The 26,176-nt window shown below is 39.7% G+C and overlaps 1 protein-coding gene across 2 annotated transcripts; it reads left to right on the top strand.

Moving 5' to 3' along the window:
• Positions 1-4,050: 4,050 nt before the first annotated feature.
• On the top strand, positions 4,051-25,440 carry AKIRIN2 (akirin 2). Of its 2 annotated transcripts, none has more exons than XR_012157988.2 (5): positions 4,051-4,683; positions 19,523-19,666; positions 20,349-20,498; positions 23,247-23,382; positions 24,341-24,418. XR_012157988.2 is itself a non-coding variant. In XM_073336640.2 (5 exons), the coding sequence occupies exons 1-5, from the start codon at positions 4,476-4,478 to the stop codon at positions 24,756-24,758; spliced, it is 585 nt and encodes a 194-aa protein (XP_073192741.1). In that variant the 5' UTR covers positions 4,052-4,475; the 3' UTR covers positions 24,759-25,440. The 2 variants fall into 2 exon arrangements, 1 of the variants encoding a protein (XP_073192741.1); XM_073336640.2 differs by lacking the exon at positions 23,247-23,382 and adding an exon at positions 24,748-25,440 and having other exon boundaries at positions 4,052-4,683; positions 24,341-24,412.
• The last annotated feature ends 736 nt before the right edge of the window (positions 25,441-26,176 follow it).

The following is a 26,176-nucleotide window of genomic DNA, read 5'->3' as shown; positions in this document are numbered from 1 at the left end:
CCACACAGCTGCCCTGTCCTGTTCAAAACTGGTTCAGAGATGGCCACACAAGTGTCTTGGTAGACAAAAATCTAGCAGACAGATGGTTGGGTCACAGATGAGAGAGTGATTAACGACTGTCATCCCTGACCACTCATTGCACCAAGCAGATTCCACCGTCATGTCCTGTGGTGGCATAAATGACCATAAAGGGTGTCTAGAAGACAGGCAAGCTGGATTTTCAGTTAAATTAGCTCAATTGAGTTAGTTTACCTTGACTGACTCGCCCCCTACCCCAACATTCAGGTAGACACAGCTCAAAGTATCTTATTGGACTAAACTGGACTAAATCATCAAAGGTATTTTGGCGCCCAGCTCTCTGATTTCAATGGGAGTTGGGCACCTACATACCTTTGAAGGTCTGGGCCATTGTGTCTATGTGGCTGTTACGATGGGAAGCTGGAGCAGAAGTACAGCTGAGTTAAGCTAACTTGACTGAGCTAACTCAATTGGAAGAAAGCCCCTTTTTTGCTAAGATAGATAGGGCCTATATGATAGAACCAAATGTAAATTAAACTTAGAGGATATGGATTATGACAAAACTTGGTATAACTGATTATATATTGTGCCAGAACAACAAGTCTCTCAAAATGTAGATGAAGACAGAGTCAGCTTTCCAGGTTCTGATAGGTCTTGAGCACTCTGCTAGGTGTAAAACATACGTTGAGAGATGGACAGGATTACCCTGATTCAAAGCCATCACTGTAAGAAAGCTTTGCCTTGGTCTTATTGGCTCATGGAATGTTTCATTTTACCGTTTAAGTCAGTTATGTGCCCATATGAACCCTTGTCTACATGAGGAAATTTATCAGCATTACTATACCAGCATAATTGCACCACAGTAGTTAGACTTGTCTAAGTCCCACCATGGGCTTTTCCGGTTTAGCTTACTTTGCAAATAAAGCTGAACTGAAAAAAGGCCATGTGACGGGTTGGATCACAGAAACCCCTTTGGGACTGCCACCTGATGTGCTGAGACTACCTCTGAGCCTGTTTTCCCTGCCAGCTTGGGACTTCAGTGCCCTGCCTGATTTGAGCCAGACACTCTAGTCTGCTACAAACACAGACCCAAGACTGAACCACGTCCCCCAAAAGCAGCAGGCTTAACTGAAAACAGTTGAAGAAGTGCTCCTGTCTCCAGCACTCAGATACCCATCTTCCAATGGGGTCCAAACCCCAAATAAATCCGTTTTACCCTGTATAAAGCTTATACAGGGTAAACTCATACATTTTTCACCCTCTGTAACACTGATAGAGAGATATGCACAGCTGTTTGCCGCCCCCCCCAGGGATTTCTCATGACTGCAGCCCCCTTTGTTCTGTTCTACCCCCTTATATATCTTTTGAAGAAGGCGGGAATCCTTTGTCCCTCTCTGGGTTCCCACCCCTCCTTTTAAATGGAAAAGCACCAGGTTAAAGATGGATTCCAGTTCAGGTGACATGATCACATGTCACTGTAAGACTTCAGTACCCACTTGCCAGCACACAGGTATACAGGAAGACTTACAAGTAAACAGAGCCATCTACAGTCATTTGTCCTATTTAATGGGAACCATCAAGATTCCAAACCACCATTAATGGCTCACACTTTGCATAATTACAATAGGCCCTCAGAGTTATATTTCATGTTTCTAGTTTCAGATACAAGAGTGATACATTTATACAAATAGGATGACCCCACTCAGTAGATTATAAGCTTTGTAATAAGAAAAGGAGTACTTGTGGCACCTTAGAGACTAACCAATTTATTTGAGCATGAGCTTTCGTGAGCTACAGCTCACTTCATCGGATGGGGTTTTCATAACCAGATGCAGCTGGAAAAGGGTTTTCCTAACTTGAACAGACCTAAAAGTAACTAACTCCTGTAGCAAACTAGTTCTTCTTACTGCAGTTTCCACGGTATGCATCCGATGAAGTGAGCTGTAGCTCACGAAAGCTCATGCTCAAATAAATTGGTTAGTCTCTAAGGTGCCACAAGTACTCCTTTTCTTTTTGCGAATACAGACTAACACGGCTGTTACTCTGAAGCTTTGTAATGATACCTTACAACAGACCTTTGGTAGGAAGCATATTCCAGTTACATTATATTCACACTCATTAGCATATTTTCATAAAATCATATAGAGTGCAATGTCACAGGCCAGTTATTCTGAATAACAGTGTCCTTCCAGGGAAGAATAATTGTAACAGTATAATCATATTGGTATAGTAATGATGGTACTTTTCCTCATGTAGACAAGCCCTTAGTCATGTAGGGCCTTGTTTTACATGTTGCCTTGGTTAAAGAAAGGCTTATCAGAATCCACTTTAATGAAATGTTTTGACTACTTCAAGTCTGTCCAAAAGAAAAGACAACAGTAAGAAGAACTAGTTTGCTACAGGAGTTAGTTACTTTTAGGTCTGTTCAAGTTAGGAAAACCCTTTTCCAGCTGCATCTGGTTATGAAAACCCTATTCTAGTTATTCCAGGCCTGACATGTGCTATTGTTAACAGGGAAAGCAAGTTATTTATTATTTATTCATATTAGAGTAGTACCCATAAGCCCAATCGGGATCAGCCTGATAGTGCTAGGAACTGTACAAACATGTTGTCATCAGGATAATTAAATGTATATTTAGACTGATATGACCCTCTTTTGGTTTAGTAGACATTACTTATACATTAATCTTGGCCTGTAAAACTGAGATTCATTTCCAGATGTTAGGTTTTATTCCAATGTATAGTCACATCCTTTAGAGAACTGTTTGTTTGATTTGTTAAAAATAAGACAAAACCCAAACCCAAGTAATTTATGAAAGGGACTATTTCCCTAATCTCTAAAAATGTTACTAATTTACCAAGAACATACCGTATCTTTATCTTTTGTTGCTACTAATAGTTAAATTGACTGTTATATTTTGCACAGTGGTAAACTGTAGTTTGATAGGTTTCAGAGTAGCAGCCGTGTTAGTCTGTATTCGCAAAAAGAAAAGGAGTACTAGTGGCACCTTAGAGACTAACCAATTTATTTGAGTATAAGCTTTCGTGAATGAACAGTAACTCACGAAAGCTTATGCTCAAATAAATTTGTTATTCTCTAAGGTGCCACAAGTCCTCCTTTTCTTTTTGTAGTTTGATGTTGCCCTATAGAAAACAGTTTTTTAAACCTATTCCCCTGCCCTCCATTTGCTTCCTTCTACAAGATAGCAGTTTAAGTAATTGTAAGAATATCACTTTATCATATTGAAGAAACAATTTTTCAACTAAGGTCTTTTCCAGTATGTTATTAGTTAGGATGTGTACCTGTGTTCTCATATTTTTTTCTATTCACACACTATTGTACTTGTTGGTACAATTCTGACACTAAAAGCTTTTGAGACCACAAATTTTACTTAAGAGCATTTGTGCAGTATATTTTACTTGTTGTAAAGTACCATGTACACCTGTGGTGTCATAAAGAAATAATAAGAGTTTGTGCAGCATCCCAGCAGGAGTGCACTTACGTATAAAATCACTATTATTGCTGAGAACAAGTAATGCTCCTTTCCTCAAACAGAATCTTAGATTGCCAGCCCCAACCATATTCAGAAGGCCTCTTCCCTTTTCATTTCTTATCTTCCTGATCTGCTTTGTGGTTCAGGAAATCTTGCCATATGAACTTCCCCCCCAAGAGTTAGGCCTATTTTCCTGGGTGCAACTGTGTTTTATATTTCTCTCAGCGCTAAAGCTCTTCTTCCCTGCCTGCCTGACTGTTATTTGCCTGCTTTCTGCACTAGAGACATATAAGGCTACCACTCTCAGTCACTTGTCCTTTAACCTACATCCCACACTGCAGCCTCTGTGGGATTTAAATTCTACCCCGGAAGTTAGGGCTCCGGCGCGCTGCATGGCGGGAAGTGTAGTTCATCCCCACTCCCTTTGAACGCCTTCGCATAGTGCCAGGGAAGACGGTAAAAAACCACAAGTCCCCTGAGCCTTGGCGGTGGCCACCGCCCCTGCTACGCAGGCGCAGTGAAGAGGGCTGGTTTTTGAATCAGCGGCGTTGTTATTGACGCCATATTGCTGGTGTGGGAGAGTCACAGAGGGAAGTGCCGCCGCTGCCGCTGCCATCGCTTTTCATCGGCGGCCCCTGACCGGCGAGCCGAGCCCAGCTCCGCACCTACCGTCCCAGCAACCGTCCCGGGAACGGCCGGGGGCGGAATTCGCGAGGGCGGGGCGGGCGGAGAGCGAATCCGTCGGCGAAGGCGCCGCCGGGGGGGCCGGAGCCGCTCCCTGGAGAGGGCGATAGGGAGGAGGCGGAGGCCCTGACGCAGCTCCCCCTCCCATCCGCCCCAGACGGTGGGGAAGGCGCCTCTGGGCTGGGCCGGCTGCTGCCGTCTCCCCCCTCCCCTCGCACCGAGCCCCCTTAGCCCGCTCTCCCCGGGTCTCCGCAGCCCCCGGCCCGCTCCCCCCCGGCCATGGCTTGCGGCGCCACATTGAAAAGGACTCTGGATTTCGACCCTCTGCTGAGCCCGGCCTCCCCGAAGCGGAGGCGATGTGCGCCATTGTCAGCCCCGGCCTCCTCGGCCGCCGCCGCCGCCTCCTCCTTCGCCGCCGCCTCGCCGCAGAAATACCTGCGCATGGAGCCCTCGCCCTTCGGGGAGGTGTCCTCCCGCCTCACCACAGGTGGGTGCCGGGGGCCCCGTGGTGGGTGGGTGGGTGGGGGGGGGGCGTTTGGGTGGGGCAGGGAAGCGGGTCCTGACTGGGGGGGGGTGGCGCTGTCGGCCCTCCTGGGGAGTGCGCAGGGCCGGGGGGGGGGGGGGGGGGGGGGGGGGGAAGAGCCCGGCTCTGGGTAGGGGAGGAGGGCAGCGGGGTGGGTCCCGAGTCTCCTCCAGCCATTTTCTCTCGGGCTGCGGGAATGGCAGCGGCACAGGCGGGGAGATTCCGGCTCTGCCTGGCATCGCCACGGAGGCGACACAATAGAAATGGCCGTTGGCAGCGGAGGGGGAGGGCTGGGCCGATGCCGGCCGGGGGGTGGGGGAGGTGCGGGCTGAGGCGACAGGTCGGGGCCGGGCTGGCTGGGGGATGGGAAGAGCCTCTTTCTAGCCAGGGGGCGCCGGGGTGGGGGGCGGGTTTCTTTGCGCTGGGGCGGGCGTGGAGGGTTTCGTTGGGCGGCTGGGGAGCCGCAGGGGCGAGTCAAACTGCGGAAATCCTGGGGGCGGAGGGGGGTGAGCATGTACGTAGGGGCGTGGGGGCGGCGCGATCGCACCCGGGAAAGGTGCCTGGGCTCGAGGCCCCTCTCTCTGGTCCCCCGATCGATTCGTTGCAGCCATTAGCGCCGGGAGCGAGTGGTGGTGCCTCAGTGAGGCGGGCGGCGGCACCTCCTCTCCTGCTGTTCAGATATTGGAGGGGGAGGGGGCATGTCCTGTCATCAATCACCCACAAAACGCCACCTGGGTAGGGGCGAAAGCGAATACAACAAAGGGAAAATGCCTTTTCCAGTCGCCTAGTGTGTGGCACGGACCGAAATGACAGTCTGTGGTGTCTTTAAAGTTTCATGGAAAAACCAGGTGATGAAAGCGATTGGCTTTAAATGCGTAAGTTGCCTTCGGGGCAAATAAAATGTAATTAGCGAGTCTCCCTCGTCACAGAGATGTTGGAGGAAAGAAACCCTTGCATGTTCTTCACAAGTAAGAGAAGATTCAACTGGTGGCCCTAAGACTTAGCTCTAGGCATGTTTGTGCAATTGTTTCAATTTTAAAAAACAACTTGATCAATTTCACAAACGAACCCAGGGGAAAATGAATTTTGGCTGAGTGTGCAGAGTGCTGGCTTCTGTGTCAAGTGTAGCCTACAGCTTCCAGTAATGCACTTCACACCGTTTGTCATCCATGCATTCAGTCATGAGTTTTTTGTGGTGCTGCTGAGGTGTAAATCTCTCCTTTGTGTGCAGAAAAAGCCTTTCCTAAATTGTCACTAACTCAGGTCCTTTGTTAAATTTGTTACCCCTTTTGATAAGAATTGCTGGATTCTTATGTTTCCGGTGCTAAACTGTAGTTTTAAGTGTGTATTTTAAGTTCTTTGTTACTAGGACAGTTCTAATCTTACTGTAGCTTGCTTAACTCGATAGACAGCAGGCCCTGACTAAACACTTCTGGTTCTACAGGCTTTAGTCAAACACGAAAAAAGATCAAGTTTAAGGAATCATGATATTATAAGTATAAAATGGTAGTTTCTTAAATTTAGTGATGATGACTTAATATTTGATTTTTTTTGTAATAAAAATGTTTAAAGGGTTTTGAATGGATCACCAGGCAGCTTTGTAAAGGATAACACTGCAATAAGACATTTAAATGTCTGTACATATGTAATCTTTAAAAACAGGCTTAGTTTGCTTATCTTTTCAAAATATGGGTTACTGTTTAAATACTAAGATTTCAGTTAGATAATTTCTTAGGGAAATGGAAGGATCCATGCTATGAATAATTAATGTAAATGAGGTTTAAAAAAAAGCTGGTCAGGCCACTGCACTGTAATAGTAATACATCTTGCTCAAGGGAGGAGGAGTATTGATACAATTTCAAGGCATGGGCGGTAGTTAAAATCATTTCCTATCTTAATGCTAAATGGTCTTTATAGGGCCTTAAGATAAGATTTATTATTGGTTGATAATGTTGAGCATATATAGTTGGCCTGTCTGGGGTCCCTACCTCATCTTTTCTTTGAAAAAACTTAAATTCAAAGAATTTATAATGTCAAGAATATATATAATAATCCAGTAAATGCATCTTAAATGAACAAATTAAAGAAATTGTTCAGGTAGGAAAGATTATTATAATACACTAGTTTTTGGAGGGAAAATGCCAAAATCTAAGTGATTCTGTACAGCTGATCCAGATTCAACATCAGCTTTTATTTATGGGTCTTTGAATCCATACACCAGTTTTTAAACTTAATCTTCAAAATAAAATGTAAGAGACATTTGCTGTCAACAATTGTCAGTTTGGCAATGTCTCTAATCTCATCCAGCTGTCTGAATAGTAATGATAAAATGTTGAATAATAATTCAAGCATTAAAATTTCATCATAATTGATTTTTACTTTCCCAGCAGAAATAAGTGTTATAGTAGTCTTTAAACTGTGTTTTCCACTATTAGGTTCTAAATTGTGATCTTTTGATATGGTGTAGTTGGTTCTAATTATCGGAGTAATTATGGTGGCTTTGAATTATAATGTAATAAAAGATAAGGCACAAATCAATAAAAATGTTTGTGTTACTGAATGGTCTTGAACAACAACCTTGCTCAATTTAATTGGGAGTTATGCATGCTCACACATGGGTGTGCTCTGACATAAGATTGCTATAATAATGTTGTAATAATAGGAGCTTTTGCTTTGCCATGTCTCTTTAGTGTTTACGGAGCATATTGAAGTTCCGCCTAATTTTATGCTTTTCACTAAACATAGTTATAAGTAACATTTCTAAGTGTATTATTATCCTGGTCTTGCTAATACACTATTTAAAAATGAGAGCCTTCCCTTTTAAAGGCGCACTGTAAAGAGCCATAGTGCCTGTAGGTATATAACAGAGAATATTTTTTAAAAAACATTTCAAATTTAACCCAAACTTTCACTACTCAATTAATTTTTGCACTTATGGACAGTGAAATATACTCACAATAGGTAGAGTTTAGTTAATTTCACTCACGGTTTCTCAAGTACAATGCCCTAGTGTTTAGGTTTTCAATGCTTGCAGCCAGAATTTGTGTTAAATTTTGTTTAATGAACAGATTTCTAGTAATTTGAGACCTAAATTGTGTATGTAAAACAACTTGATGCTGCTGTTTAAATCAAGATGGTACTTCATACAACAAATACATTATTCTTTCTTTGACCTGTCAGTCCTGGTGCTGTTTAACTCCAGTTTATGTCTGTGCACCTCAGTATTTCAACACTTGATTGCTCTTTTCAGAAACAAATGTGTTATCTGGAAACAAAATGCAACTTGAATGGCAATAGTGTCTGCAGGAACACACATTGTATGCTAGCCAGATGAGACACCAGCTGTCTTAAGTATAAAATGCTTATAGGCAAATAAATGATATGGCTATTTGGGAGAGGGATGACTTTAGGATGAAATTTATATCTAATAGGAATGTTTTAATATTTTGTGGTTATTTGGACAGCTGTTAAGTCGCTTTTAGTTTCTCAGTGGATTTGACAGCTGAATTGTGTTTTTGTGGTTTCTCATCTATACCTCCTGTAGATCTTGTATCTAGTACTGTTATGACTATTTTGAATCATTCTTCCATTCCATAGCATGAAGTGTTTTGCATCTGTAAGGAATTATCTATCTTAAACTTTTAAATCAGGGTTTACTTACATCCACTATTTGCAGTGTGCAGACAATGCTATTTACCTACAACGATTCTGGTAGGAAAAGAGTGGCACTATCTTAATGTTAGTAAGATTCCCCCCCCCCCTTTTTTTTTTTGAGTAGATTAGTCTTTGTACTCTCACTTGCCTGAAATTCCTTTTACGTATGTTCTAGCTAAGATTTGATTAGGTAAGAATATTTTGTGTGTATGTATATATAGAGGAGAGGGAGAGACAGACTGACTAGAAGGACAGAGCACTTTTTATTATAATTTATATTTGTTTGAAGGGCTAGGATTAAACCAAAATCATCAGAGGTGCTCACTTTCTTGTATCTGGAGGATTTCCCAGTGCAACATGGATTAGAATACATGCTTTATTGTGGTACCTCAAAAACAGATTGGCGGGTGGGCATTTAACTACAATGTAGTGAGTGATTTCAGTTATTCTGAAAATAAAGCATAAATGGTAGTGTCTTGAGTGTCTCCTTTTTTTAATAGTGAGGCCCAGGTTTCTCAAAGAGGCAGCCAGTTGTGTCAGGGTTTTTTGGTGGTTTTGTGTTCTGGGCACATAGGGACTAGAATGAGTCCACCAAGTTCAAATTCATTTGTGGCCTTGGCATGACTTTAAGCTTAGGTGTCCTGTGATAACTTGCTGTACCTTAAAACTTTCCCCTGTGAAATCTTAAAGCTACTGTGATCTTTTTATCAAGCTGATAAATGTAGGTGGTGGAAGTGGTGGGCGGAATGATGTATTTTTCCTCATTAAGATGTCAAGACAGGTTTATCTTCAATTGCTTTTGCTGAGGAGAGGAACGTATTCAGGGCAAAAATAGTAGTAATATTTTACTAATTGATAATTCTAGCATTGTGCTTATAATTAAAAGGCAGACTATGCTGTACTGGCTACAGGCTCTTCTGAAACTGAAGCTTTTAGGTTGATTGAAAGTGGGTCGGGTGGGAAACCGTCCAAAGAAATAAAAATACAGTGCAGATCTCGTCACTAGCTGTTTTAAATCTCCTTAACACTGATAGTAACTTCAGATGGCTTCTCTGCATCTCTGCTCCAGATTGCATATTGTACCTTTAAACAAACTCATATTTCAGGGGCATGCGTCCTTGAAAATGGCTTAGTCTCAAAGGTTAAATAGCAGCTAATACCTTACAAAATCATGAAAAACGTGTTTAGAATTAGCCTGAAAAATCTCTATTAAAAACACACGAACAAGATCTTTGAGTTCATCTACATTTGCAGTTTATTTTCCATCTGAAGTAATCATTCTCATGAGCATGTCCCTAGTAAGTAATTGATGTTACAAACCAAAGATTATAGGGGATGGATAGCTATTGGGAATACAAGGCCTTTCATTTCAGATGTCACTGGTTCAAATCCAGGCAGAGATTAGTAGTGAATGAAACTAATTAAACTAGTTCAACTTCCCAGATACCATCAGAAGTCTGCTTTTTCAGTGAGCACATATCCACATCACAAACCCACAATCTCTAAGTTCACCTTTATTGCTATCCTTGGCATAGAGGCCACTAATTGAACAGGTGTAAAAAACCGGATCATCTTCTCTAACTCTAGTTCAGGATTGAGGCACATTGGTTGATGATTTTGAAGAATACTGTATAGCTTTTGACCATGCTGTGTACCTGTTCTCATCCTTCATGAGTACTAAATTATTCTAAAATGGGATTTAACCTTCTTCTCACCTTCCCTTTTAAAGATATTGAAAAAGTGGAAAACAAGCAAGGACAGATGAATTCTTAAGAAATGCAGACTTCTGTTTTCATGCAAATATCCCTAGTAACTGTGGGCAAATGTGGTAAAGGAAAATTGGCTGTAAATAGTTTTTCCCTTGAGGTATCATTGAATATTTATTCATGAACAGAGATTAGTTGAGGATTTTGCCATTCAATATGTTTTAATCTTTCACAGGAAATTTTTACATCTAATATCTAAACCCAATTATAGTCTTAAATTATGCAAGAAAAAGAAATTGCCATACTTAGAGAGGAATAACTGTGTTGAATCTACCCTTGAGCTATCTTTCTCCTTTGACCTGTGAGTTACCGTCTCAGGAAACCTGCTCCTTCTGTCTGAAACCTAGCAGGCAGTGGCCAAGCACAAGTTTGAGAACCAAGACAAGTAAGTCTTGAAGGCCTTAAGAGGAGATGCACCATGTTGTTACTAGCAGTAAACAGAATTTAAATAGAAAAATTATCTTGTGCACACACTCATTAGCAGGACAGTTTGTCCTTGTATTATCATGGCAACATGCCAGGATTTTCAAAATACCCCAGTATCATAGAACTTTGTTCCCTGAATTAAAATACACTGGCTGTATATGAACTTGTTAAATGTTTACCTCATCTTGAGAGGTGATTTTTGAGTCTTATTAGGTGTATAAAGTGATTAATAGGCTGATCTTCAAATGTGACCTAAATGTTGAATTTATCCTGCATGTTTAGCTTCCAGTTTGACAATAAATTTATGATGATTGTAGAAAAATACTGAAATGCCAGTTGTCTGGCATATTTCACATTGTCTGTTCTATTATTTTTTATTCCTTAAGTCCCTGACCCAGGGATCTGGCATTTTCTGAAATGTCACATTATTGCAAAACACACTAATGCTAACGTGAATGCCAGACGTGGAGCAGAACCTTCATTAATTTGTGGTCCTGGATAATTGGATCTCATGAGGATGCCAGTTCTGCACCACTGGGTCTTTTGAGAGGTTCTGCTGGTGGTCCTGTAAATATGGGCACTGGCTGTGAATGTCAAAAACATGTTGATTATGGTGCCATCGATAAATATTACACAGCCCTTTAAGACAAATAATATTTTCAGTGTCAAAAACCAACAGATATTTTTCTGCCCCCAAACAAAAAAAGACATTGAAGTGACTGAGCATGACCAAAGCAAGAGAATGCTAAATGTCTGGATCTCTCTAAAATACATATCTTCATTAATTTTTTTTTCAAGATATCTTGGTTGGGTTGGCAGATTCTGGAGTGAGATCTGTTACTAAATGAAGAGCATTGGGGCCTCAATTGATATCCCGCTGCTCTCCCAAGGCATTTTCCTTGATGGTGAACTGGGGTAACAGCTCGTGGAAGTATCCTTGGCTGGTGATCCCGGAATCAGAGGTGTGGTGGCACCAAATGAAAGGCGTATGAACAAGGTGGACAGGCCTTGGCTAGTGAAAAAGCTGTCAATAAGTGAGATCATAGTAACTAGGAATTAATGAACAGTAAAAAAGTTTATTTAAAAAGGAGCTGATTCCTTTCTTACTCCTTTATGATCTATAGATATAGATAACATCATGGTAGGTTTCTGTTTGTCTCCTTCGTGAAAATCTCAGGTTTGGTTAGGTTCTGCGTATGGTTGAGCATTTGACTGGTGCAAAAATGGTTGGTCAAATAATGTTAAAAATTATCATATTTTAAAGCATTAATTTATTAGAACCATAACAAAAGAGTAAGACGTTATGATCTCCATTAGGCTTTTTCAACAGCAACTCATGTCGTCTAGCATATTTTAAGATCTTTGAGACATTTAAGAGAAGGTGCCCATCAAATAAGACAAGGATTACCCAGTCATGGATGAAAGTGACTGCTCTACTACGTGGCACTGAAAAATGTCTGCTGGTACTTCTATTTTTGAAAAATTTGACAGTGCTTTTCATTTTTGACATGTGATGAGAAAGTTGTCAATCTTCAACATGACCAATGAAAAATAGCATCATAGGGCAGCACATCCAGAAGGTGGTTTGGATACTCCTTATCAGCAAAGCCCCAGCAGCTTTCATATTTGTAAATCAAGAAGTTTTTAATTAGTTCACTTCAGGTTTCAGTTAGTTCACTTTTTCCCAACATGTAGCATTAGCATATAGTAAAGTGAGTGATCGAGGCATTTAAGTAGGCTTGCTAACAGATGGCACCATGATGCAATCAAAAAGGTAGGCCATCGGCTACATTAGAGTATTCTTGCTCAAATAATGGGTGGTCAGTTACGTTATTTGATCAGCTTGCCAAGCCCTAGTTCTGAGGGATTCTTTGGTTTGGTTCTAAAGAAATAAATTGGAAGGTGACATCACAAACTGAAACCTGAGCTTCAGGTTCCATTTCAGGGCTGGGAAAGCTGCCACTTCGATTTCAACCTACTGAATCACCATCCTATTTATTCTGCTAAAGTGTCTTTCAGCTCAACGACAGAAGCCAGGAACCAAGATTTCTGAGAGTGCTAATATAAAAAGCAGTTAAAAAAACAAAACAAAAACCCCAACATAAGGGGAAACCTGACAGTAACTCTAGACTTCATAATGGGAATAATGTTCCTTCCTTCCCAATTTTTTTGCCTTATTTCTTAAAAGTGAAATGCAGTTGCAATTTTAAATAATTTCTAGATAATTATTGGCCAGGGTGGGGTGAGTGACTGACGAACTCTAAATTAAAAAAACAAACTTTTGACGACCCTTAATCATGCATTAAGGAAAGTATGAACTATCCAACAATTGTTTGGAAATGGTTATTCAATCTAGCACTCTATTAGCATGACGAGTCATATGGCAGCATTGGCAGAGCATGTAGAGATGGCACTTAGAAGTACCTAGTTGATGCTTGGTTCAGTAATGGGAGGGTTATATGTAGCAAATGAACTTGTAACTTGGAGCATAAGGGACCAGAAGGCTGGCTAATAGCCTAGGTCAGGAAACACAGGGGATTGGGAGGGTGTAAAACATCGGTTAAGCTTTCCTTTTGTCTCTGGACCCACTCAACTTAATGGATGCTGTTCATCTTCCTGCTTATCAGCAGGAAAACAAAGACAAAGCTGACTATTTCTGTATTTAAACTAGGGGATGAGGGAAGCCCTACATTTTTTGTCTGAGTTTAAGTGCAGTAATTTTTTGTGTAAATGTAGACTTGTATGCTTTCTGTTGTTAGACTGTGTCCAGGAATTGTAAAGATGAATAACCTTCACTCCTCCTTAGAAGTGGTGGCTCTTTGATCTCCCTTTCTCTCTTCCTCCCCCCCACCCCCCCTTCAGTCAGTTACACTGGCAGTAGCATTCCCCAAATCATCATTCATCCCAACCTGCAACCCGATTTCTAAAATTGATCGGGGCATGTAATGCAGAGGCTTAACTGTTGCTGCCGGTGACATGCTTTTTCTTTGGGTACAAAGATCCATATTTGTAATTATTTTAATGTTGCGACCTTCTATAAAGCAGTACATTCAAGTTTCACAAACATTTTTGAAGTAAATTTACTATCAACACTTTTTCCAGATAATTGTGTAAACGAAAGGTTCTCAAACTGTGGTCTGCAGAGCGCTCGATGGTCCGCAGAGCTGTGTGATCATATGACATTGCTTCTTCCAACTGCCAAATTGAATTGAAGGTAGCTAAAATACAAAATTACTTAATTTGACTTTTTTTGTGTGTGTGCAATTGCTGCACTTCCAGCCTCATCTTCACCACGAAAAAGGTCAAGTTTCATGACTTAAGTGTGACCATTTTTTCTAGTCTTAGTTGAGACAAAGTATATCTGGGTAGATTAAAGACCATGATTTTTTTTTAAACTTTTTTTATTTAAACTAGATTTTTAACATTCAGATCAGATTTTTAATAGAAGCATTGTTCATTCCTCACTTTCTTCCCATTTTATAGACTTTTAAAGTAGCTTATTTGTACTGGTTTCTTTAGTTACCTGATAGTTAGATTTCAGAGTAGCAGCCGTGTTAGTCTGTATTCGCAAAAAGAAAAGGAGTACTTGTGGCACCTGAGAGACTAACCAATTTATTTGAGCATATTGAAGTGAGGTGTAGCTCACGAAAGCTTATGCTCAGATAAATTGGTTAGTCTCTCAGGTGCCACAAGTACTCCTTTTCTTTTTGCTGATAGTTAGAATTTCAGTTCCCTCCCCCCCCCCCGCCCCCCTTCTAAGAAGTTTCACACTTAAAATGCTCATCAGTGCTAGAAAGACATGCCCGTGGCCTCATTAACATCATTATTGCGAGACTAACAAATTCAACCACAGAATTGATAAAGTAAATAGCCCCTGCTTTATTTGCAACTAACACCACCTTTCTATATATTGAACTTCCACAGATCAAGAAATCTGACATGTTTTTGACCAGGCTAATGCTCCTCCATCCGGGAGTGCAGTTAGATAACTGTGTTTAGGAGCTGACTTTAGGCTACTGTTTTTGAAATTTTGGGCCTAGGTATAAAGAGGTCACTGACTTTGATGTATTGGAAGTTTAAATAACTTTTCACTGTTAACACCAAAGCGGTTTTGGTTTGAAGTGACAGATTTTGTGCAGTCAAGAAGTTTTTAATTAAAAACTATTTTAGCTAGTCCTTAATGCTGCAAACACATGCTAAATTATAAGCACAAGGCCCATGATTCACATGATTTGAAGTCAGTGGGACTGTTCATGTTATGAATCTGTTTACGTGTTTATGGGATATGGGCTTTCATTTTCAGTATTTTGTTTTTGGCCTATAGCAGTTTTAGTACAAATAAAATAAGATACCATTGTGGCTTAAACTTCAGCACCTACACTTAAAGCTGTGCAAATAATCAATTTTATAGTTTGCTGGTTGAACCAAAACCTTTTTAAAAAAAATCCTTTTAGGATATACACAAGAATTTTTTCTGTTTTCTTACCAAAACAAAAAACCCTGACAAAAGTTTTGAATGAAATACTTTCTTTTGCTTTGGGGCATTTAAAGTGTTTTTTCATCTAAAGCAAAGGAACTATGAAACTAATGGAGGAGGAAGCGGTGGTGCCCCTTTATATTCTGAATCCCAGGGGAGTGCTCTACCCATGGGGCTGTGGGAGACCAGGGTTCAGGTTCCCCCTTCCTGCGTGAATTGCCTAATCACCAGGTTATATAGTCATTTTTTCTCTCTAGCTCAGCTAAGCATCTGGAACAAGAGATGGTTGTGGTGCAGCTAAACCAGTTTTTAACAAAAATAGCCTCTTCTGCAGGTGCAAAGAGTATTTTCAGTTTATTCAACTAGTTTAGTTTATTAAAAATGGAGAAACTGAGTTGAAAAAGCAGAAAAGCTGGTTTATTGTTCCAGTCTGTGAATAAAAACTAGATATGAGAGAATGAAATCTACTGGTAGTAAAAGCTTGAAGGATGTGGTGACCAAAATAGTAAGTTCAGTTCCCTAATTAGATACTTCTTTTGTTTAATAATTAGGTTAGTTCCAAGTTTAGTTAACTTCAAACTAAATTATTAGTTTTTTCCTTTCTAGCACATGGAAGATAGTTTTATTGAGCTAATAAAAACAATTTTAAATTGCTGTTTATGTGCATTTTTAATTGAATTTAAATTTCCATCTAAATAGGGCTTCATAAAATCATAAGTAAAAATTAATCTAATAAATGAAATGGAACATTCCCCATTATCTAACATAAAAATGTAAAAATTCAGAATGTGAATAAAATGTGAGTTAAGCTATATAATTGTTTAAGTATCTATAGATACAGTATATCTGCTTGGTTAGCAACAAAGCACAAAATTTAGTGCAAAGGCTGTATTTAGTTGTAAATCAACATATTTTAATAGTTACCAACCCATGAGAATCGACCTTTCTTTAGGAAAATAAAAAGCAGTGTTGTAAAATAAGACTCAGACCCGTGATTTAAATCCGCGTTTCCTGCTTGCTGATTTAAATTATGATTAAAATCAGTGATTTAAATTGCTTTGATTAAAATTGGTCCAACCTGCTATCTGCCCTCAGTCTTCCTAGAGTTCACATAACCATTCCATGACAAAAAGTAATTGAAATACTATCATTTCTGATAAGAGTAAGAAAGTATCTTCCTTGAGTTCCTTGTATCCTAGACAGTAAAGGAGAAAATGTGTTGGTTTTGATTGTTCACTCCATACATGCTTATTGTATGTTTTGCTATGTAATGGTTTAGGGACTTGGAGTAGTTTAGCTTTTTTTATCCCAATTATTGTATTTCTGCTTTTAAGGTTTTTGTCCGGTGCCTTGAGTCTCAGTGGGATTTTTTTGTTCTATTCCTTTGCAGGGGTTATTGATAAAAGCTTGTGGGTTTTTTGTTTGGTACTCTAGTGGTAGACAGGAAGAAGTTAAACTGTTTTGGTTGAGATGGCTTCAGAAATCGTTCGTTTTTTTTTAATTAAGCCAGGGGAATTCCCCTTATACTCTCAGTTACAGTTGAGAGTTTGTGTACATCTAGTATTTTTTGCAGAACTGCAGAAAAAGGCTTCTGTTGTGGTTTTGTCATGTTTGAAGTTTAATTGATGTCTGTAGAGTAGGTGAACCCAGATCTTAAAAAATTTACTTGACCCAGACTAGCCAGAGTGCAACATAGATGCGGTGGTGCCACACGCTTGAAATGTAAGCTGTCGGGGCTTGTCTACATGAACCCCTGGACTGTGGTAAGCTGGGGAGGGAATCTACCCTCCACTAGCCTGCTCGGTCTAACTGTGCACATGAACTTCGTGGATGCATATTAATAGTTAATGCGCTTTGATCTAGTCTTTGAAATGGGTGCACATGGATAGTAAGACTGCGACAGGCTAGATTCACACCCCAGCTTGTCACAGTCTGTTCATGTAGACAAGCCCTAAGACAGTTGAGAACTACTACAATACATATTTTTCATAGTGTGGAACACACTTTAACACAGAACTGGTTGTCCTCCATTTCACAATCGCATAACATCTCAGTAGCTACGGCAGCACTTGGTTGTATAGAAAAATAATATTGAGGAAAGTAGTTAACTCTAAATGTAACTTAGTAGCTGGAAATGTGGCCTCAGCACCATGGTGGCCAGCAAGTGCTTCCTGGACCACAATTTGAGAGCCTCTGCTGTATTTCATTGTAACGCGTTGTGCATACGTATGCTTTTACAAATGGATTAGAAAGCCTAACTTACTATGTCCCTTGCTTTCATTATACTGCCTTCCTTTCTGGCTTCACTACAGTTTTTTAATATTCTATGGATTATACACCATGGTCTATCATCGCAAACGAGAAGCCCGCTTGCTGAAGGTGCAAGGATACCTAGGAGGGGTCTGACACTGCCCCTGCCCAAGTGATCTGTTTTTTGTAACCTGTCGCTAGGAGGTATCTGATATTTGAAGCCTCCAAACTCCTCTGACTGCTGAAAGGCAGAGAGAGAAATACGAGAGGAAGGATAGTTCTGTGGTTAAACCTCTGGGCCAGGAATCAGAAGATCTGTTTCCTACTACTGGCTCTGCCACAGACTTATCTGATTTTGGGCAAGTCACTTAAGCCTCTATACCTCAGTTTACCTATTTGACAGTAGTGTTAAATTAATCCATTATGAGATGCTTAGACACAGTGTTGCCTACAGGATTCTGTATAGCAGAACCATGTTGCAGTTTAGCAAAAAACAAAGGAGCAGCAGGAATGTACTGACTAAAGTTGTCTGTGGATTCAGGGAGGCAGCATGCCATTACTTTCTGTTTAGCTGACATTTGGAAAGTTATCTTTGCCCTAAGGACTAGAAACTTAATTTTGTAAAATGAAAGTCTAGAGTCTTCAGAAGCTAATGATCATCCTGGGAAGTGTTGTTTTTGCTGCGAGCAGTAGGTTTTTCCAAGCCGTGGTTTGACCTGCAGAAATCTGAAAAATGCCTTCAGTGGGAGAGGGGTGTCTGTAAGCATCTGGAGGCCTTCTTTAAAGAGCAGAAAGCCTGTCGATTTTTTTCTTCTAATTGCCTTTGAAGGTTTTTTTTATGTGTTTTGTGAAACTGGGGATGGGGGGCCAATGTATGTAGTTCTTTGTATTATGTTGTGTAATTCATGTGCTGATGCTTATGTGAGCAAAAGCTATGAAAGTTGCTAGAGGTAACTGTTGTAGAGAAGGCAACATAGGAATGACTTGGGGGGACGGGGGTAAGGGAAGGGATGTTTCGGTTACACTTTGAACATGTTTCTAGAAATTATTAGATGCCAGATTTTGAAATAAAACTTGTGTAAAACATGTAAGAATTTCTATTTTCTTATTGTATAGCAGTACCTTGGGGGTAATGGGAATTAACAATTAATATTACTTTAAATTGTGGGGAGGTTTTATACATAGCCACTTAAAAATTCATTGGGTATAATTGTGACATTTCAATATGTATCTCATTTGCATATTCATTTCTTAAGTTTAGAAGAGCATATATACCAGTAGTTAACAACACCTGGAATGATGATCATTTAGATGCTATATTTTAAATTATTGAGATTAGATTATTCAAGTTACTTAAATATTACCAAATTATACAAATTTTGAACTCCATATTGTTGTGTTCTTCAAAAGAGAGCAAAAATTGATCCATGAAACATTACTTGTCTGGCCCATGGTTTAGAAAGCTGCTGATCCTGAAAGTTTTTGTACTGATTTGCCTAATCGATTGTAGTCCTGGGAGATGTCAAAATAATAGTCCCTCTATACAATCCTGTTATTCTGATTACTCTCGTTTTCTTCCCCTTAAGTTGCAACATGTTATCAGCAACTCTGGAAAAAATTAAAAATCAATATTTCACACTATCTGGAAGCTTGGAGTATCTGCTTTTAAATGATTGGTTTCTAATTATGGAGGTGTGTAGATATCAGCCCTTAATTAAGATGAGATATAAGGGTGGGGTCAAAGGGAAGCAAGATAGTAATCAGAAGGAACTGCATTAAAATCAAATAGGTCAACAGAAGGTGGATAGTGCTATTAGAACTGGAAGGTTGAAACTCCCAGGTTTCCAAAGGTGTCTGTCATTTACTTCTAACCATGATAGTTCGTGACCGTAAAACTGTCACTAATTATTCACCCTCAGAGGGCTTTTGAGGTTGGTCTTGTACCTCAGATCAGTGTAACTTGTCACTTGTATCTTCAGTTTTTTATCATGAATATTATGGAGTGGACTTCTTTAAATGTCAGATTCTTTATTTATAGTTGCATTTTACACATGAATATAATTGATAAAATGGCCCCTTTAATGGCTTGCAGACTTACACATCACTTTAGGAACTGTTACTGGTGTCAGTTAATTATCCCGGGTGCTTGATATCTGAAATGGAAATAAAGTTGAGGGATACTGTAAAGTAGTCATTACTAAGTTAACTTTTGTTTTAACTCTTGTTTTAGAACAAATTCTGTACAACATAAAACAGGAGTACAAACGCATGCAGAAGAGGAGACATTTAGAAAATAGCTTCCAGCAGACAGATCCTTGTTGTTCTACTGATGCACAGCCACATGCATTTCTCCTTACTGGACCAGCTTTGCCAGGTATCTAGCCACAACTCTGTATAACTTTGCTATATATACACACCTCATGACTCCATGTGCGTAGATAACTTTCCTCAAGTTCTCACATTCCCTGTGAACCGACTCTTGCTCGAGCCATATCCTTAGTGTTGGTGGAGTTACATTCATTGCAAGCATTAATGTCGTGGCAGATTCCAGCTTTGATTAAAAGAATTAAAATAGATAACCCCTTGAAGGTTTTGTTAGCTCATTCCCAGTAAATCATTCTGCAAACAAACTTTTTGTAAACCATTGAGCAGCAGATGTCTTTACAGAAAGATCAGCTGATACTTTAAAAACGGATGTAACTTTACTCACAATGAATGCTTAGGATCCTTAATGAGGACATGTTTCTGTATGACATGTCTTTTCTTTTCTATAATAGACATTTTTGCATGTAGTAAACACTATTTAACATTTTTTGAGGCTTTTGTTATCCTTACAGCATGCTGAACTGAGAGCATAATTTTAGATTACTTCCTTTAAGTGATGGTATAAAATATTTCCAGTATCAATAAAATTTGGAAGTATCCAAAAATTAAAGCAAGATTTTGCCAAATGTTTCGTTTGGAGAACACATTTAATGTAATAGAGATGATGTAGAAAGCTGGAAGATGTTGAAATGTTGACTTTGAGTTACTTATGTGTAAATATTTAATCATAGGTACTTCATCTGCAGCATCATCACCATTGAAAAAAGAACAGCCCCTGTTTACTCTCAGACAAGTTGGAATGATCTGTGAACGTTTGCTGAAAGAACGTGAAGAGAAAATCCGTGAAGAGTATGAAGAAATTTTGACCACAAAACTTGCAGGTGTGTTTGAATTAAATGTAACTTGAAAAAATTGATTAATATATTGGCAGCCTCAGTAATTTTTGTAACTTCAATGTTCTATCCGGTTAAGAAATGAGATGCCCAAGTGGAAAATTTAAGTTTCCATCTCTGGACATAGCAGAAGTGATAACATAGTGTCTGTTGTAGACTATCTGGCCCATCTTCTGTGCTGCTATGTACGGAAGCTATAGCTCCATGGGTATTTCTACACCATCAATTGGTGGAAGAAAAGTTTTTATTTCAAATAGAACTTTCTCTTGCTGGCATATTTGAGCTGACCATCTCCTCCCTATTTTATGTCTACACAGAGAAAATGGCTTCCTATTTGGCTTTCCTAAGAGCCATTTGCAAAGTTTTTTTTTTCCCTTGGGAAGGGCTTTTTCCTTAATTTTTTATAGGAGTTTTGCATTTGATGTAGAGGGGACAGTATATGGGGCAGATACCTTTAGCACAGGAAGTTTCCCATTTACCAACCCTGATTAATCCCAAACAACCATCAGTGTTTGGCTACTATTCAGGTGCTTTTCCAATCAGTGGCATTGTTACTTTCTTCTTTACTACACAGTGGATTGCCTGTTTCCCCTGCTCCTGAAACCTTTTTCATTGTGGGCAGTTGCATTCACTCCTTGCTCTTCGTGCTGGATTGCTGGCTCACTGACTTAGTTCAATTAGTGGAGGCGAGGAATTTTGGCTTTACTTGTGGCTGGGCATCCCACAGGTCCATCTTAGATCTGAATGTCCTTAGGCTCAAAGCAGTGTAAAAATACACATGTAAATAGTAGTTTTTCTACCATGTTCACTTTTAAGCAGCCCCGGTATTCCTGAATACCTGTGTTAGGTAGATGGCTTCACAGTGCTGTAGTACCTATGTATAATTTTAGAGTCTTTCCCTCAGGATCATCAGGTGCATTCCTTCTTAAGTGTTCTCTACTATGGTATGATTATAAAAGCTCAGTTGAAGACCAGGAATGTTTACGCATTCATGTTCTGGATAACTACAGGTTTCCAACCTAGGAGGTTGTCTGCATGACCAGTACTTCCTGAAAAATCTCTAGTTAGACACTCCTCCCTCAGTCAGAGTTTCACTGGAGACTGATCTCTTGGGGAGACGAGCTCATGTGGTGATTAGTGTGCTCTTAGGGCAGAGGTTACCAAAAAGAGGGTTAGAAATACCATAGGATCATATTACCTCATTCGTATATGGAGCAATGACAGATGTTCTGTAATATACGGGAACTTTTGAGGAGAGAGTGCCAAATTAAAATCCAGAGCAAGTCCCTCGGCAAGAGACCAGTTAAGTTGTTTTTTACCACCACAATGGTTGTATCCCCTTCCAATACACACATCCTTTCCAAGATGATAGCTAGTCAGCATGAAAGGATAAATCAGTAGAAATCTAGTCCTGGAAATTCTCTAGCAGATCTTAACCAAATGGCTTTCTCCGCCTAAGCCGACTTGTTCACCACTTGGTACTTTTCAAAGTTCAGAGTCTCTTCTTGCTTCTGCAACTATTAGGGTTTCTTTATAGTTTACCGGAGAGCTCCTTTTTTTCCCATCTTTCATTGTGTATGGATGTCTCTCAAACAATTGAATTTTCCAAATAGTGAACCTGATTCAGTGGTGTTCCTTTGTTCTTCCTTATCTCCACTACCTGGAACCGTAATCAGCATTCACTTGGGCTTAGAATCATTAGAGATACTAGCCTCAGTAGGGCTCTGGCTAAAACATTATTCCTCTTCTATTCCCTGTGAAAGTTACTCTGGAGTTCCCTATATAAAAGCTTTTTCAGGTCTGAGAAGGTTAGTTAGGTTCAAGTCACAGGGTACTGGCATATATTGATATCGCCTGCTGTATTCTTACCTAGCACCATGGTATTTCTCATTCCTTTGTAGTTGTGGTGATTACCTACTTTTAAGGCAACCTGGAAAAACCCAGAGTTCTAATGTTGTGCTACAAACCCTCATTAAAACTAATTTTAAAGAGCCAGCTGGGGATTTGTCCCTTTCCTGTGACATACAGTTTGATGAGAAGGATAAGTGATCATGGATTTCTGTTTCATTTGGAGACCCGTACTTTGAGCATACTAGATAATAGTATGCAAACCAGTGCTGTACTGAGCCAAATTTAAATTCACAAAGAGAACTTACAGGGTGGCCATCTGGTTTTTAATATATTGTTTTTCTAAAGATTCTAAAATTGAGTTGCTGCTGGTCTTGGATACTGTTTCTGGGCAACCAATTGGCTCACATTGGGTATGTCTACACTGCAATTAAAAACCTGGGCTCTGATGAAAGGGCTGCTTAATTATGGTGTAGATGCTCAGCCTGGAGCATGGAACCTGCAAGGTGGGAGGGTCCTGGAGTGCCCCAGTGCCTATACCGCAGTTAAACAGCCCCTTTGCCTGAGCTGTGTGAACCTGAGTCAGCTTGCATGGGCCAGCCACAGGTGTCTAAGTGCAGTGTAGACATACCTGTTGTGTTATCCCAGTATTTTGGCTAATGTCCTCATGTGGCTGAGGAAGAGTTGGCTGAATCTGAATTCCAGTAAGTTAGAGATGATGCTTGAGGGGAGAGGGAATACCTTTTAAAAAACTGGCTGCCTTGTTACTGGACCAGTTCCAGTCAAAGTTTTGAAGGCACACAGATCATCAAAACCATCCACACTTAGGAGTTCTTTTGCACTGCTTGCTGATTACTGATTCACTGTTTACTTTGCTCATCCCTGCAGGAGGATGGGACTTTCATGGGGGGGACCCTCAGACTGGGACTCTTCTGTGGAAACCCAAGAACTACTGCTACATTTTTGGTTGAAGATTGCTTTCTTTAACCTTGCCTCTTCTAAGAACAGTGCAGAGCACTTAAAAGTAATAACCCAACACACCTCACATGCGGTTTTCCACAGGGGAGGAAGGGGAATGGAGAGGAGCTGCATCTGATAGATCTTCTTTAATTTCCTAATTCTAAAAGTTAATACCATGTTGATGGGTGCAATATTAGAAACTGAAGAGAATATGAAAAAATGTGTTATGTATGTGATGTATAGAGATTCCTTCTGGAAAGGACTAATTTTGAGTTCAGAGTGAACTGAATATTCTTTATAGCATCATCTTAATCTTAGTATTTAGTTTGAGGAGATTACTCAATAGCTGATTTTACTAAACCCGCAGTCACCTGTTCCCTATTGTGACTATTTTTGCTGTTGAAATAAAGCAAATATTTTTCACTTAGCTTTTTATCCCATAGTTACCTGTTTCTTGCTTGTTCAACATTTTGGCAGTTAGTGACAATTTCTTGATTGTAATAAATCTTTTTTATACTTCTGTGCTGTCATTTCCCAGACGTTTAAATTCTGCCCTTTTGTAACTCTGTTCAGTGGTTAGAGGACGGAAGCTGAGTTCTACTTCCAGCCCTGCCACTCACAGACATTGCTCAGTTAACCACTCTGGGCCTTCATTATGCATCTGTAAAATTGGCATAATATGACCTTTAGGGATAATGTGAGAATTTGTGTGTTTGAAGTGCTTTGAGATCCTCTCTCTAAGTGCAGCATATTCCTTTGCCAAATTCCTCTGTCTTATTCTGTGCTGTAGTTTGCTTGTCAAGTGAAATCCAATTGATTGGTAACATGGTTTAATGGGGTGGATTTTTTTTAGGGGGCAGAGATGAGATGGCTGTATTGAATAATCCATACTTGCCCCTTACAGACTGTCAACGTTTGTTTAATTGATATAGCTTGCATGGCATAAAAAGTAAACCTTGACCGTTTTTTTTCATGCTAAGTTAAAAATTTGGTACACTCACTTCTAATGTTACTGTTTGCAGAACAATACGACGCATTTGTGAAGTTCACGCATGATCAGATCATGCGACGATATGGAGAACAGCCTGCTAGTTGTGAGTATCTCAGCATCTTTAACATCAAACAGGAACATTACATCTCTTGATGGTTCAGTAATTAAAATGGCCGGTAGTATCACTGTTTTTTTGGTCTAGATTTTAACTGAAAAGCACTGAGTTGAAAGCTTCAATTCATAATGCTATGGAGAATTTAGGGTGAAGTGAAAACGTGCTGTATAATATATCATATATGTGCATCAAATAGCTTTGCCTCCTGTAAACCATTGGGGCTTTTCGTTTTAAAGTGATTTTTGCTATTGTCTTAACTGATTTATATTCAGTTTGGATTCAGTTACCTTGTTAGTAACCTTTTCTTTTTTTCCTTTTTTCAGATGTTTCATGAATCATGTTTTCTGCATACGTGGGCTGCCCTATACACCCTAATTGTTGCAAGCTGTCCCAGTAAAAGACTTGCAGCAATGCCATATTTTCCCCCTTTTCCCCCCACCCCCGTGAACACAGGTTATTTCAAGCTTTTGTCAGTGGCAACCACTCTTATGCAGCAACTGGTTTTGGAGTGCTCCCTGATGTCAGTACCACCTGGATGTGGACCTTTGCTACCTGTAATAATACCAGTGGCCTCATTTGCTGTATCATTACGATTTGGCTTCTTATGTTAATAAGTTTGAAAAAGTAAAGGATTAAAGCTGGTGTTCTAGAACTTGCCCTTCACTGGTTGTGTAAATAAAAATGTAGAATGACACTTCTGACTGAAGTTAGTGTGGTTTTCGTAACTGTGCACAACAACAAAACTGTAATCACAGTTAAATTAGAATGTAACCCCAGGACAATTTTAAGCAACTAGCCCACAGTACTGCCTGTGAAATAGTAAAGGAGGGCATTTCTGTATTCCATGACTTTTTGGGGGGTTAAGAATGGGTTTATATGATTTCTCATTTTTGTAGTTTTTATTTATTCTATCAGTCTTTAACAAATGTTTATTGCTGCAATTTTTCAGTGTATCATTGTTTTACTGCCCTTGTAGTACTGGAATTTAGTTGGAAGAATAAAACATTTACTTCTAATCTCTTGGTTTTTAATAGACAGGTGGCACTGCTGCTCTGTCTGAATAAAATGTATCCATATTTAAATGAAAATTTTATTTACTAGCAACTGAGGTAGGTGAGAGTTTAATTTAGGAGAGTGAAGTAGACTGAAATATTGAGTCATTCTGCAGAGATAAGAGATCATGCCTCTGTTACATTTGGATGAGCTGCTTCATGTGGAAGCATGTTTTTTATGTAACTGACCACAAACATCTGATTTGATATTAGTAATGTACTCAGCATCTGTTCTTTTCTAACCCCCAGATTTCAGTGATATCAAAGAAATGTGTTTATAAGACAGACTTGGCTATTTTTTCACTCTGGGAATATAAGCTGTTTAAAACATAGCTTTTGATTAAGCTGCAGTAACCAGATGTGTCTATATGCATGTTAGATCTTGACATCCCACGCCCACTATTGTGTTGGGAAAAGGTTTATTTTGTCTTATTTTGGTATTTAAAGTTGAACTGCAGTGGTAAAGTTTCAGATGTTGGGATGTGAGCTAAGTCCTCCTGTTTGGCAAACTGGCTCTAACTGATCTTTACAACATCCATTTTTGGAAAGCCTTTCTCTTCTCTTCAGTCCCTCATGAATGCTCATTTACTGGACTAGTGACTTCACTAGCACCAAAGAGATGCAAATAGCTCTATTTGTATTCTGAATTTCTGTGACAGAAGAGGAGCAATGGTCTCAAGTTGCAGTGGGGGAGGTTTAG

Source organism: Lepidochelys kempii, chromosome 3, assembly GCF_965140285.1.
Source record: "Lepidochelys kempii isolate rLepKem1 chromosome 3, rLepKem1.hap1, whole genome shotgun sequence".
NCBI lineage: Eukaryota > Metazoa > Chordata > Testudines > Cheloniidae > Lepidochelys > Lepidochelys kempii.
The sequence above is the reverse complement of the archived record's forward strand: the minus strand, read 5'-3'. Positions and strand labels throughout refer to the sequence as shown.

What these genes read in the sequence shown, in the direction of transcription:
- AKIRIN2 (XM_073336640.2), top strand. Translation starts at nt 4,476, where the DNA reads ATGGCTTGCGGCGCCACATTGAAAAGGACTCTGGATTTCGACCCTCTG. An exon ending in GTCCTCCCGCCTCACCACAG is followed by an intron (nt 4,684 to 19,522) that starts GTGGGTGCCGGG and finishes CTCTTGTTTTAG; the next exon opens with AACAAATTCTGTACAACATA. An exon ending in TACTGGACCAGCTTTGCCAG is followed by an intron (nt 19,667 to 20,348) that starts GTATCTAGCCAC and finishes ATTTAATCATAG; the next exon opens with GTACTTCATCTGCAGCATCA.